Genomic DNA, 13,053 nt, shown 5'->3' on the forward strand with positions numbered 1-13,053 from the left:
TAATAAACCATTAAATAGGTTAAACTTTATATAGCACCAAAAAAAAGGGGGTTAATTGCAATCCATTGTTAAGTCATGTACGTCTATTGTAATATGCAAGAACTAAATTAATACCGTACAATGAAATGCTTACTTGCATTTAGCCCAACAACAGCAAGTACAAAATATACTAATACACAATTTAAAAGATTAATAGCAATGGATCAAAGGGCACTATAATGACCTCAGGATGAGACCCAAATGCAGACACAGGAGGCAGATGGTTTGTCTCTGATATTTATTAATAGACAAGGGGCAGGCAAGAGGCAGGTCGAGGACAGGCAGATGTTCGTAAACCAGGTCAGAGTCAGATGAGTGCAGGACGGCAGGCAGGCTCAAGGTCAGGGCAGGCAGAATGGGATGGCAGGTGGGCTCAGGGTCAGGGCAGGCAGAATGGGATGGCAGGTGGGCTCAGGGTCAGGGCAAGCAGAATGGGATGGCAGGTGGGCTCAGGGTCAGGACCGACAGAAAAGGTTGGAACCGGGAGGACTAGAAAACAGGGACTAGAAAAACAGGAGTACGGGAAAAAAACGCTGGTATGCTTGAAGAGACAAGTCGAACTGGCAACAGACATTACAGAAACCACCGGTTTGTGTTAACAGGCAGTTAAAATAAATAAAATAAAACAGTGATATTGATGTGTACATATCAAAGGGATGAAATGTAGAGTGCAAGAAGATGCACAGTGCTTATTTTTTTAATATATTTTTTAAGAATATGAAATATATGCTGTCATTATATCGCAAGCCACAATATTCCCAATTTTGGCCTTCCACAATTAATACAGAATCGTTTGCCGTATTTGGCACATTGTTGGCCCACATAGGACTAGCCGCTGTCGTGGCAAAGCCAGCAGTGCCAAAAAATTGCCGGAATTGTCTGCTATCTGGGTTACTACCTCTATGCTAACATTAGCTAGCTATAGAGCTACCGCATTCAGCTCACGTCTTCAGCTCACATCTAAAAAACACTGATTAATGCTGAAGTAACCAAATTAACATGTCTGCCAGCTGTTGGTAGCTAACTGCTGGTGCTGTCATATTATAGATAGTAGAAGCCTATGGGAAAAGAGGAGTTTTTTTCGCGATGGAGATCAATGTTTCTTTATAAACCGTGTGGTTCGAGCCCTGAATGCTAATTGGCTGAAAGCCGTGTTATATCACATCGTATACCACAGCTATGACAAAAATAATGTTTTTACTGGTCTAATTCAATTTGAACCAGTTTATAATAGCAATAAGGCACCTCTGGGTTTGTGGTATAGAGCCAATTTACCACAGCTAAGGGCTGGGTCCAGGCACTTCACGTTGCGTCATAAATTAGATCAGCCCTTAGCTGTGGTATATTGGCCATATACCACACCTCCTCGGACCTTATTGCTTAACTCTACTTCATCACCCTCCCGGATCCGGGATCCTCCTGACTAGCATAGCCTAGCCTAACGGGACAGGGATATCATATAATATAATTTTCATGAAATCACAAGTCCAATACAGCAAATGAAAGATAAACATCTTGTGAATCCAGCCATCATTTCCGATTTTTAAAATGTTTTACAGCGAAAACACAATATGTATTTCTATTAGCTAACCACAATAGCCAAACACACAACCGCATATTTTCACCATGTTTCCACCGCATAGGTAGCTTTCACAAAACCGACAAAATAGAGATAAAATTAGTCACTAACCAAGAAACAACTTCATCAGATGACAGTCTTATAACATGTTATACAAGACATTTATGTTTTGTTCGAAAATGTGCATATTTGAGGTATAAATCATAGTTTTACATTGCAGCCACCATCAAAAATAGCACCAAAGCAGCCAGAATAATTACAGAGAGCAACGTGAAATACATAAATACTCATCATAAAACATTTATGAAAAATACATGGTGTACAGCAAATGAAAGATAAACATCTTGTGAATCCAGCCAATATTTCCGATTTTTTTAAGTGCTTTACAGTGAAAACACAATATACAATTATATTAGCTTACCACAATAGCCACACACACAAAAGCATTTATTCACCGCAAAGGTAGCTTTCGCAAAAACCAGCAATATAGATAAAATTAATCACTAACCTTTGGACAACTTCATCAGATGACAGTCTTATAACATCATGTTATACAATACATTTATGTTTTGTTCGAAAATGTGCATATTTAGAGCTGCAAATCGTGGTTATACATTGTGAATACGTAGCAACATTTCCCCAGAATGTCCGGAGATATTTTGGACACTAACCTAATCTGACCAAAGAACTCATCATAAACTTTACATGTTGTACAGCAAATGAAAGATACACTGGTTCTTAATGCAACCGCTGTGTTAGATTTTTAAAAATAACTTTAGTATGACATACAGCATGCGTTATTGTGAGACAGCGCTCACCAACACGGCGGAGAATAGGAGTCAACATTTTACACAGAAATACAAAATAACATCATAAATGTTGTCTTACTTTTGCTGAGCTTCCATCAGAATGTTGTACAAGGAGTCCTATTTCCAGAATAAATCGTTGTTTGGTTTTAGAATGTCCATTTCTTCTGTCGAATTCGCGCCACAATGCTAGCCAAGGTTGCTAACATTCCCATCCTCTCTTGGCGCAAAGAACGGAAAACTCCAAAAGTTCCAATAAACGTTGAATAAACTGATAAAACTCGGTTGAAAAAACCTACTTTATGATGTTTTTATCATATGTATCAAATAAAATCAGAGCCGGAGATATTCGCCGTGTATACCGAACGCTTTTCAGAAGACAATGTCGAGCTCCCCCGCGCGCCGTCGAAGACAAAGAAAATACCGGACCTGTCACTCCAAAAGCTCTTATTCGGCCTCAGATCAAGCTAGACACCCCATTCCACCTTCCACTGCCTGTTGACATCTAGTGGAAGGCGTATGAAGTGCATACATATCGATAAATAAAAGCCAGTTGAATAGGCAAGCCCTGAAACAGAGCCTCGTTTTCAGATTTTTCACTTCCTGTATGGAAGTTTGCTGCCAAATGAGTTCTGTTTTACTCACAGATATAATTCAAACAATTTTAGAAACTTGAGAGTGTTTTCTATCCAATAGTAATAATAATATGCATATTGTATGATCTAGAACAGAGTACGAGGCCGTTTAATTTGGGCACGATTTTATCCAAAGTGAAAACAGCGCCCCCGTATTGACAAGAAGTTAATTAAGTATAGTGGCCTGTGGCTGTGGCCGAAACTGTGTGTGTGTCTATGTGTGTGGATGGCGGACTAAACCGACTCTTCGACCAGGTGTTCATTTGTGGATCTGGTAGCATTTTGGAGAAAGGATTGTGGATTTTGCTAGATGGAAAAGTTTATGTTTGGAGCTTGCTGCATGTGTTGTGTTTTGGGAGGCTCTGGTTGTCTACACTTGGGCTCTCTGTGTGCTCTCTGCATTTTTGGTGTTTTTTATATGGAGGGAGCTTAAATTGTAAAATTGTAAACTAACTAATAATTGTTCAAGTTAGAACCCATGTACAGCACATTCTGTAAGTATTCAGACCCCTTCCCCTTTTCCACATTTTGTTACGTTATTGTTAAATGTATACAAAAAATATTCTCATCAATCTACACACAATACCCCATAATGACAAAGCAAAAAACAGGTTTTTAGACATTTTAGCAAATTCATTAAATATAAAAACAGAAATACCTTATTTATGAGACTTGAAATTGAGCTCAAATGAATCATGTTTCCATTGATCATCCTTGAGATGTTTCTAAAACTTGATTCAATTGATTGGATATGATTTAGAAAGGTACAGACCTGTCTATATAAGGTCCCACAGTTGACAGTGCATGTCAGAGCAAAAACCAAGCCATGAGGTCGAAGGAATTGTCCTAAGAGCTCAGAGACAGGATGGTGTCGAGGCACAGATCTGGGGAAGGTTACCAAAACATGACTGCAGCACTGAAGGTCCCAAGAACACATTGGCCTCCATCATTCTTAAATGGAAGAAGTTCGGAACCACCAATACTCTTCCTAGAGCTGGCCACCAGGCCAAACTGAGCAGTCGGGGGATGATGAAACCAAGATTGAACTCTTTGGCCTGAATGCCAAGTGTCACATCTGTAGGAAACGTGGCACCATCCCTACGGTGAAGCATGGTGGTATCTGCATCATGCTGTGGGGATGTTTTTCAGCGGCAGGGACTGGGAGACTAGTCAGGATCGAGGGAAGATGAACGGAGCAAAGTACAGAGAGTTCCTTGATGAAAACCTGCTGCAGATTACTTAGTGCCTCAGACTGGGGCAAAGGTTCACCTTCCAACAGGACGACCCTAAGCACACAGCCGACAACACAGGAATGTTTTCGGGACAAGTCTCTGAATGTCCTTGAGTGAACCAGCCAGAGCCTGCTCTTGAACCTGATCGAACATCTCTGGAGAGACCTGAAAAGAGCTCTGTAGCAACGCTCCCCATCCCACCTGACAGATTTTGAGAGGATCTACAGATACGAATGGAAGAATCTTCCCAAATACAGGTGCGCCAAAATTGTAGCATTGTACCCAAGAAGACTCGAGGCTGTAATCACTGCCAAAGTTGCTTCAACAAGGTACTGAATAAAGGTAATGAATACTTATGTAAATGTGATATTTCAGTTTTTTTTTTCATGTTTAAATCCATTTTAGAATAAGGCTGCAACGTAACAAAATGTGGAAAAAGTCAAGGGGTCTGAATACTTTCCGAATGCACTGTGTATTAATTAATATACAGCACCAACTAAATAAATATCTGATCCTTTATCTGCAACCTCGACCTTAATGAAGCCGGTGGCTGATGTGGTAAACTCCTCAATGCAATCAGATGTATCCCGAGCTTAGTTTCTGCTTCATTGGACCACTTCCATATTTAGCGCATCACTGGTACTTCCTGTTTGAGTTTTTGCTTGTTAGCAGGAATCAGGAGGATAGAGTTATGGTCAGATTTGCCAAATGGAGGGCGAGGGAGAGCTTTGTATTCATCTCTGCGTGTGGAGTAAAGGTGATCTAGAGATTTTTTTGCGTCTACTTGCACAGGTGACATCCTGGTAGAAGTTAGGTAAGATGGATTTCAGTTTTCCTGCATTAAAATCACCGGCCACGAGGAGTGCTGCCTCTGGATGAGCATTTTCTTGTTTGCTTATGGCCCTCTACAGCTCCTTGATTGTGGTCTTAGTGGCAGAATCAGGTATGTGGTGGTTAATTGACAGCTACGAAAAATATAGATTAAAACGCTTGGTAAATAGTATGGTCTATGGTTTATCATGAGGTATTCTAATTCAGGCGAGCAGAACCTCAAGACTTCTTGAAAATTAGAGCTGTTCACAAAGAGACACACAAAGAGACACACACCTCCCCCTTGAACTTACTCGACGCTGCCATTCTATCCTGCCGATGCATAGAAAAACCAGCTAGATGTATATTATCAATGTCCATGTTCAGCCACAACTCTGAGAAACAGAATTTCACAGTTCTTCAGGTCCCGTTGATGGGATAGTCTTGAACGGAGCTCGTCCAGTGATTGTACTTACACCAATAGAACAGAGGGTAGAGGCGGTTTATTTACTTGTCAATGTAGTTTCGTCAGGGTATCCGCACGTTGGCCTCTCTTGCGCCATCTCTATCTCCTCCTACGTGTTGAGGATAAGGGCCTGATCCGTGGTGAGTGGTATGTCCTCCACCGCCGACTCGTTGAAGTAGAAATATTCATCCAAATTGAGGTAGGAGATCGCTGTTTTATTTTTATTTTATTTCACCTTTATTTAACCAGATAGGCCAGTTGAGAACACATTCTCATTTACAACTGTGACCTGTCCAAGATAAAGCAAAGCAGTGCGACACAAACAACAACACAGAGTTACACATGGAATAAACAAACAAAGTCAATAACACAATAGAAAAGTCTATATACAGCGTGTGTAAATGAGGGAAGATAAGGGAGATAAGGAAATAAATAGGCCATAGTGGCGAAATATTACAATTTAGAAATTAAACACTGGAGTGATAGATTTGCAGAAGATGAATGTGCAAGTAGAGATACCGGGGTGGAAAGGAACAAAAAAAAATAACAGTATGGGGTGAGGTAGTTGGATGGGCTATTTACAGATGGGCTATGGACAGGTGCAGTGATCTGTGAACTGCTCTGACAGCTGGTGCTTAAAGTTAGAGAGGGAGATTTGAGTCTCCAGCTTCAGTGATTTTTGCAATCGATCCAGTCATTGGCAGCAGAGAACTGGAAGGAAAGGTGACCAAAGGAGGAATTGGCTTTGGTGGTGACCAGTGAAATATACTTGCTGGAGCGCGTGCTACAGGTGGGTGCTGCTATGGTGACCAGTGAGCTGAGAAAAGGCAGGGCTTTACCTAGCAAAGACTTATGGATGACCTAGAGCCAGTGGATTTGGCGACGAATATGAAGCGAGGGCCAGCCAACGAGAGCATACAGGTCGCAGTAGTGGGTAGTATATGGGGCTTTGGTGACAAAACGAATGGCACTGTGATAGACTGCATCCAATTTGCTGAGTAGAGTGTTGGAGGCTATTTTGCAAATGACATCGCCGAAGTCAAGGATCGGTAGGATAGTAAGTTTTACGAGGGTATGTTTGGCAGCATGAGTGAAGGATGATTTGTTGCGAAATAGGAAGCCGATTCTCGATTTAATTTTGGATTGGAGATGCTTAATGTGAGTCTGGAAGGAGAGTTACAATCTAACCAAACACCTAGGTATTTGTATTTGTCCACTTATTCGAAGTCAGAACCGTCCAGTATAGTGATGCTAGTCGGGCGGGCGGGTGCGGGCAGCGATCGGTTGAAGAGCATGCATTTAGTTTTACTAGCGTTTAACACCGTGTCCAAAGAAGGGCCAGATGTATACATAATGGTGTCGTCTGCGTAGAGGTGGATCAAGGAATCACCCGCAGCAAGAGCAACATCGTTGATATATACAGAGAAAAGAGTCGGCCCGAGAATTGAACCCTGTGGTACCCCGATAGAGACTGCCAGAGGTCCGGACAACAGGCCCTCTGATTTGACACACTGAACTCTATCTGAGAAGTAGTTAGTGAACCAGGCGAGGCAGTCATTTGAGAAACAAGGCTGTTGAGTCTGCCGATAACAATACGGTGATTTACAGAGTCGACAGCCTTGGCCAGGTCAATGAAGACAGCTGCACAGTACTGCCTTTTATCGATTTCGGTTATGATATCCTTTAGTACCTTGAGCGTGGCTGATGTGCACCTGTGACCAGCTCGGAAACCAGATTGCACAGCGGAGAAGGTATGGTGGGATTCAAAATGGTCAGTGTTCTGTTTGTTAAATTGGCTTTCGAAGATTTAAGAAAGGCAGGGCAGGATGGATATAGGTCTGTAACAGTTTGGGTCTAGAGTGTCACCCCCTTTGAAGAGGGGGATGACCGCAGCAGCTTTCCAATCTTTAGGAATCTCGGACGATACGAACGAGAGGTTGAACAGACTAGAAATAGTGGTTGCAACAATGGCGGCGGATAATTTTAGAAAGAGAGGGTCCAGATTGTCTAGCCCAGCTGATTTCTATGGGTCCAGGTTTTGCAGCTTTTTCAGAACATCTGCTATCTGGATTTAGTTGAAGGAGAAGCTGGGGAGGCTTGGGGAAATAGCTGCAGGGGGGTGCGGAGCTGTTGGTCGGGGTTGGGGTAGCCAGGAGGAAAGCATGGCCAGCCGTAGAGAAATGCTGACATGAAGCCAGCATGGCTGTTTGTATAATGAATAATTGAGACTTTGATGAGGCTCTTCCTCTTTCCTCTGAGTCAGAATCTATGAATAGGGTCAAAATTACACTTCTTCTTTTGCTTGTCACAAACTGGGTGAGGTCTTCTGAGTGGCAGGAAGAGCTCTCTCTCATACTTTCCTTGCATTGGTTTTGTTTGTGACGTAAAACAAATTCAGCTCTGAATAGAAAATAGAGGACTTTTTTGAAGTACCGAAGTTCATTTGATAAACTGAGATCCTATGTTGTAAAGAGACATGGAGGCTGTTTTAGGACTGTTGGTAATCTCAGCAGGAGTGTCTCATGGTAAGAAACCTCTTTATATGTGTTGACTTCCCTCTTCTTTTATGTAGAATATAATATCAGGAGTCTTGTATATCATGAAGCAGAAATGACGGATGATGATAGACAATATTCAGAACACTGTGGAAGACAGTTGTCTCTTTACTCATTGTCCCATAATAATGATCACTGACTTAATGATCCCTATTATGTTGATGCTGTTGGTTTGGTTATACTGTTAGTCACTTGTATCCTCATCTGTAAAATGATACATGACTTGACATGGGTTAGAACAGTGATAGTCACTACAGTGTCTTTTCTTCTTGATCTTCAGGCTTGGATACTTCCTGTGATGCTAGAGAAGATGGACCTCAGTGTTATGAAGCTCTGGGAGGAACTGTCTCTCTCCAGATGATGACTGATGCCACGAGATATGATGAATTCTCATTTTATAAAGGCTCAACTGGTGCTAAAACATTGATACTCAAAACGAAGATGGACAAATGGGTAATAAAAGACACCCTCATTAGAGATAGAGTACACTTCTTTATAAACAATGGGACATTGAGCATAAATAACACAAGAAGGAATGATTCTGGTGATTACCTGCTAGAAGAATATAAACCAGTAGGGATATCATCAGGGACCAGAGGACTACAACTGTTCATCAAAGGTAAATAACTAACTTGCCAAATAATAACTTGCCAAATAATTATTACATATGATAACTTTGACAAGCTCTACATATTGCTCTGGCTAAACTACAAATATGTGACTACCTAATAATACAAATTATGAGAAATGCATTTTATGTGTAACCATGGAGTCACTTTTATTTTCATATGTTACTGTAGTTGGTACATAGATTTATAGCCAAATCCATCAACATTAAATCATCTGTTGGTTATTTGAAATGCAGTCATTATGTGTCATGAATTTGCTGCTCCTGTTGACTACAGTAGTTTCTGTGGCTTTCAAGAAGAATGTCTGGTGTTGTGTTCTAATGTGTTTTGCCCTCTTACTACAGTTACATATCCTTCTTCCCCCACAGCTCCAGTGTCCTCTCCTCAGCTGTCCTCTGAGTGTCTGTCCCATGGAGAGATGAGAGTGGCCTGCTCCTCTGAGGGGGATGGTCCCCAGTACAGCTGGACTCTGGATGGACAGACGCTGAGAGACACTGAGACCTCTCCTGATAACGAGACAAACACAATCACTCTGAAGAAAGGCCTGTCAGGAGATCTCACCTGTAGCGTCAGAAACAACATCAGCAGTGATACTGTCAGCAGGAGAATCATACCTTGTCCAGGTAATCTACTGTTCAATTTACTTTGTTAAAAAAACATTATGATCAACAAAATCAATGATTAATGATTATAATGATTAATGATTATAATGATCAATGATCAATTCTTATCAATAAGAATTGACCTGTATCGAAACAGCACTATCCATTTGCCAGTATTTACATGTAATTCAGATACGCATGTGATTACTGTTGTTTGGATTGTCTACAGGGCTGATATATGTTAACTGCACCTCATCCAACGGGACAAGAGTATCAGAGTGGGTGAATGCCACTGGTAATACCCTGTGTGTTGAGTCTACAACAGTGGCGACTGTGACTGTGGCCCCCACCAGTAAAACCTCCACTGGTAAGGGCCCGCGGCATGACATTTTCAATCCTATACTCTCTTTTTCATTATGTTTAATTTAACAGACACATCATGCACAATAATACAAGATTATATTGATAATGATGATGATGATGATGATGATTATTATTATGATTGACGTCATCGTCATCATAATCATGACCTCTAGGGTCGTTCCACAAAATTATTAGCTATTTGATAATTTCTTTAATATAGACCACATGGAGAATTCAATATCTCCGATTTTTAATATGAATAAAGAGTTGCTAACGTGCCAAAATGCAGCATTTTGACATGTCCCTCTGTGACTTTGAGGAATATTTTAACCCACATAATCCCAAAATGTCTCCAAGTGTTCACCATTATTGTGAAGCCTTATTTTTTTGCTTTGCCAAAGATTTGTCTTTATTTCATGTGATTGTTTTTTAAATGTTTTTATTTGGCCTCCTGGGTGGCGCAGTGGTCTAAGGCACTGCATCCCAGTGCTAGCTGTGCCACCTGTAACGTCTGTTCTCCTCCTCGTCTGAGGAGGAGCATGGATCGGACCACAACGCAGCGTGTTGTGAAGACATAATTTATTTATTTAGACAAGACGAACACGAAGAACACTTGAATAAATTACAAAATAACAAAAAACGACGTAGACCGACCTGAACATTAGAACTTACATAAAACGAAGAACGCACGAACAGGAACAGACTAGACAAAACGAAACAGTCCCGTGTGGTACATAAACTAACACGGAAGACAATCACCCACAAACAAACAGTGAGAACAGCCTACCTTAATATGGTTCTCAATCAGAGGAAACGTAAAACACCTGCCCCTGATTGAGAACCATATCAGGCAAATACAATTAACCCAACATAGAAACACATAACATAGAATGCCCACCCAGCTCACGTCCTGACCACTTAAACACATACTAAACAAAGGAAATAAGGTCAGGAACGTGACAGCCACCAGAGATTCTGGGTTCGAGCCCAGGCTTTGTCGCAGCCGGTCGTGACCGGGAGGTCCATGGAGCGATGCACAATTGGCCCAACGTCGCCTGGGTTAGGGAGGGTTTGGCTGGCAGGGATATCCTTGTCTCATTGCGCACTAGCGTCTCCTGTGGCGGGCCGGGCGCAGGTGCACGCTGACCAGGTGTTTCCTCTGACACATGGCTTCTGGGCTAGGGTTGGATGTGTGTTGTGTCAAGAAGCAGTGTGGCTAGGTTGGGTTGTGTTTCGGAGCATGGCTCTCGACCTTTGCCTCTCCCGAGTCCGTATGAGAGTTGCAGTGTCACTGCGCTGGCTAGACGGACGACTCAGACTGCGTTGGGCAGGCAGGCAGTACAGACAGTGCTGGGCAGACGAGCAGTGCAGGCGGCGTTGGGCAGACGGCCGACTCTGACCTGCTGAGGCGCACAGTAGGCCTGGTGCGTGGTGCCGGAACTGGTGGTACCGGACTGGAGACACGCACCTCAAGGCTAGTGCGGGGAGCAGGAACAGGGCACACTGAATTCTCAAAGCGCACTACAGGCCTGGTGCGTGGTACCGGCACTGGTGGTACCGGGCTGAGGGCACGCACCTCAGGGCGAGTGCGGGGAGAAGGAACAGTGCGTATAGGGCTCTGGAGACGCACAGGAGGCTTGATGCGTGGTGCCGGAACTGGAGGTACTGGGCTGGAGACACGCACCATAGGGAGAGTGCGTGGAGGAGGAACAGGGCTCTGGAGACGCACAGGAGGCTTGGTGCGTGGTGCCGGAACTGGTGGTACCGGGCTGAAGAAGCGCACCATAGGGCTAGTGCGTGGAGCAGGAACGGGGCACACTGGATTCTCAAAGCGCACTATAGGCCTGGTGCGTGGTGTAGGCACTGGTAGTACTAGGCTGGGGCGGGAAGGTGGCGCCGGAAATACCGGACCGTGCAGGCGTACTGGCTCCCTTGAGCACCGAGCCTGCTCAACCTTACCTGGTTGAATGCTCCCCGTAGCCCGTCCAGTGCGGGCAGGTGTTGGCGAACCGGGGACACCATACGTAAGGCTGGTGCCATGTACACCGGCCCGAGGAGACGTACTGGAGGCCAGATATGTTGAGCCGGCTTCATGGCACTTGGCTCAATGCTCAATCTAGCCCGCCCAGTGCGGGGAGGTGGAATAACCCGCACCGGGCTATGCACACGTACAGGAGACACCGTGCGCTCTTCCGCATAACACGGTGTCTGCCCGTACTCCCGCTCTCCACGGTAAGCATGGGAAGTGGGCGCAGGTTTCCTACCTGCCCTCGCCACACTACCCTTTAGCCACCCCCCACGAAATTTTTGGGGTTTCTTCACAGGCTTCTTACCGCGCTGTCGTGCTAACCTCATTCGGCGGCATCCCTCCGCACATTGCTCCATTGAATCCCAGGCGGGCTCCGGCACTCTACCTGGGTCAACCGACCACCTGTCTATTTCCTCCCAAGTGGTGTAACCCAGATCCGGCTCCTGCTGCCGAGCTAGCTCCTCAAACCACCGCCTCTCCGCTTTAGCTGCCTCCAGCTCTGCTTTGGGGCGGCGATACTCCTCTGGCTCTGCCCAGGGTCCTTTACCATCCAGCTCGTCCTCCCATGTCCAGTAGTCCTGTGTACTGGGCCGCTGCTGCTGCTGTCGCTGCTGCCCGTTGCTACGCTGCTTGGTCCTTTGTTGGTGGGTGGTTCTGTAACGGCTTTCTTCTTGGGATGAAGGAGAGGACCAAAATGCAGCGCAGTTAGTGTTCAACATGTTTAATAAAGAATGACAATAACGTGAACACTAATACAAACTACAAAATAACAAACGTGAAAGCCGAGACAGTCCTATCTGGTGCAGACCACAAACACATAGACAGGAAACAACCACCCACAATCCCCAACACAAAACAAGCCACCTATATATGATTCTCAATCAGGGACAACGATTCACAGCTGTCTCTGATTGAGAACCATATTAGGCTGGACACAGAAACAGACGAACTAGACACACAACATAGAATTCCCACCCAGCTCACGCCCTGACCAACACTAAACAAGCAAAACACATAAGAACTCTGGTCAGGACGTTACAACTTCAAGCAGTTTAGTCGCCTCAATTTACTCAATTTCCACACTAGTCATTACAAGATTTAGTTGAGGTTTATGGATTAGTGAATGATTTGTCCCAAATACAATACTTTTAGTTTTTGAAATATTTAGAACTAACTTATTCCTTGCCACCCATTCTGAAACTAACTGCAGCTTTTTGTTAAGTGTTGCAGTCATTTCAGTCGCTGTAGTAGCTGACATGGATAGTGTTGAGTCATCCTTATACATAGACACATTGGCTATATGAGCCA

General features: G+C 43.7%; 1 protein-coding gene across 2 annotated transcripts in view; it reads left to right on the forward strand.

The window, feature by feature from the left end:
* The window catches only part of LOC120062389, a 121,178-nt gene that overhangs the window by 63,737 nt on the left and 44,388 nt on the right, over positions 1 to 13,053 (forward strand). For both annotated transcript variants that reach the window (XM_039012332.1, XM_039012333.1), the window contains exon 4: positions 9,583 to 9,720. In XM_039012332.1, coding sequence (XP_038868260.1) covers positions 9,583 to 9,720 — 138 coding nt within the window. The remainder of the gene's footprint in view (positions 1 to 9,582; positions 9,721 to 13,053) is intronic.

Source organism: Salvelinus namaycush, chromosome 17 (genome assembly GCF_016432855.1).
Source record: "Salvelinus namaycush isolate Seneca chromosome 17, SaNama_1.0, whole genome shotgun sequence".
In the NCBI taxonomy this organism is placed as follows: Eukaryota; Metazoa; Chordata; class Actinopteri; order Salmoniformes; family Salmonidae; genus Salvelinus; species Salvelinus namaycush.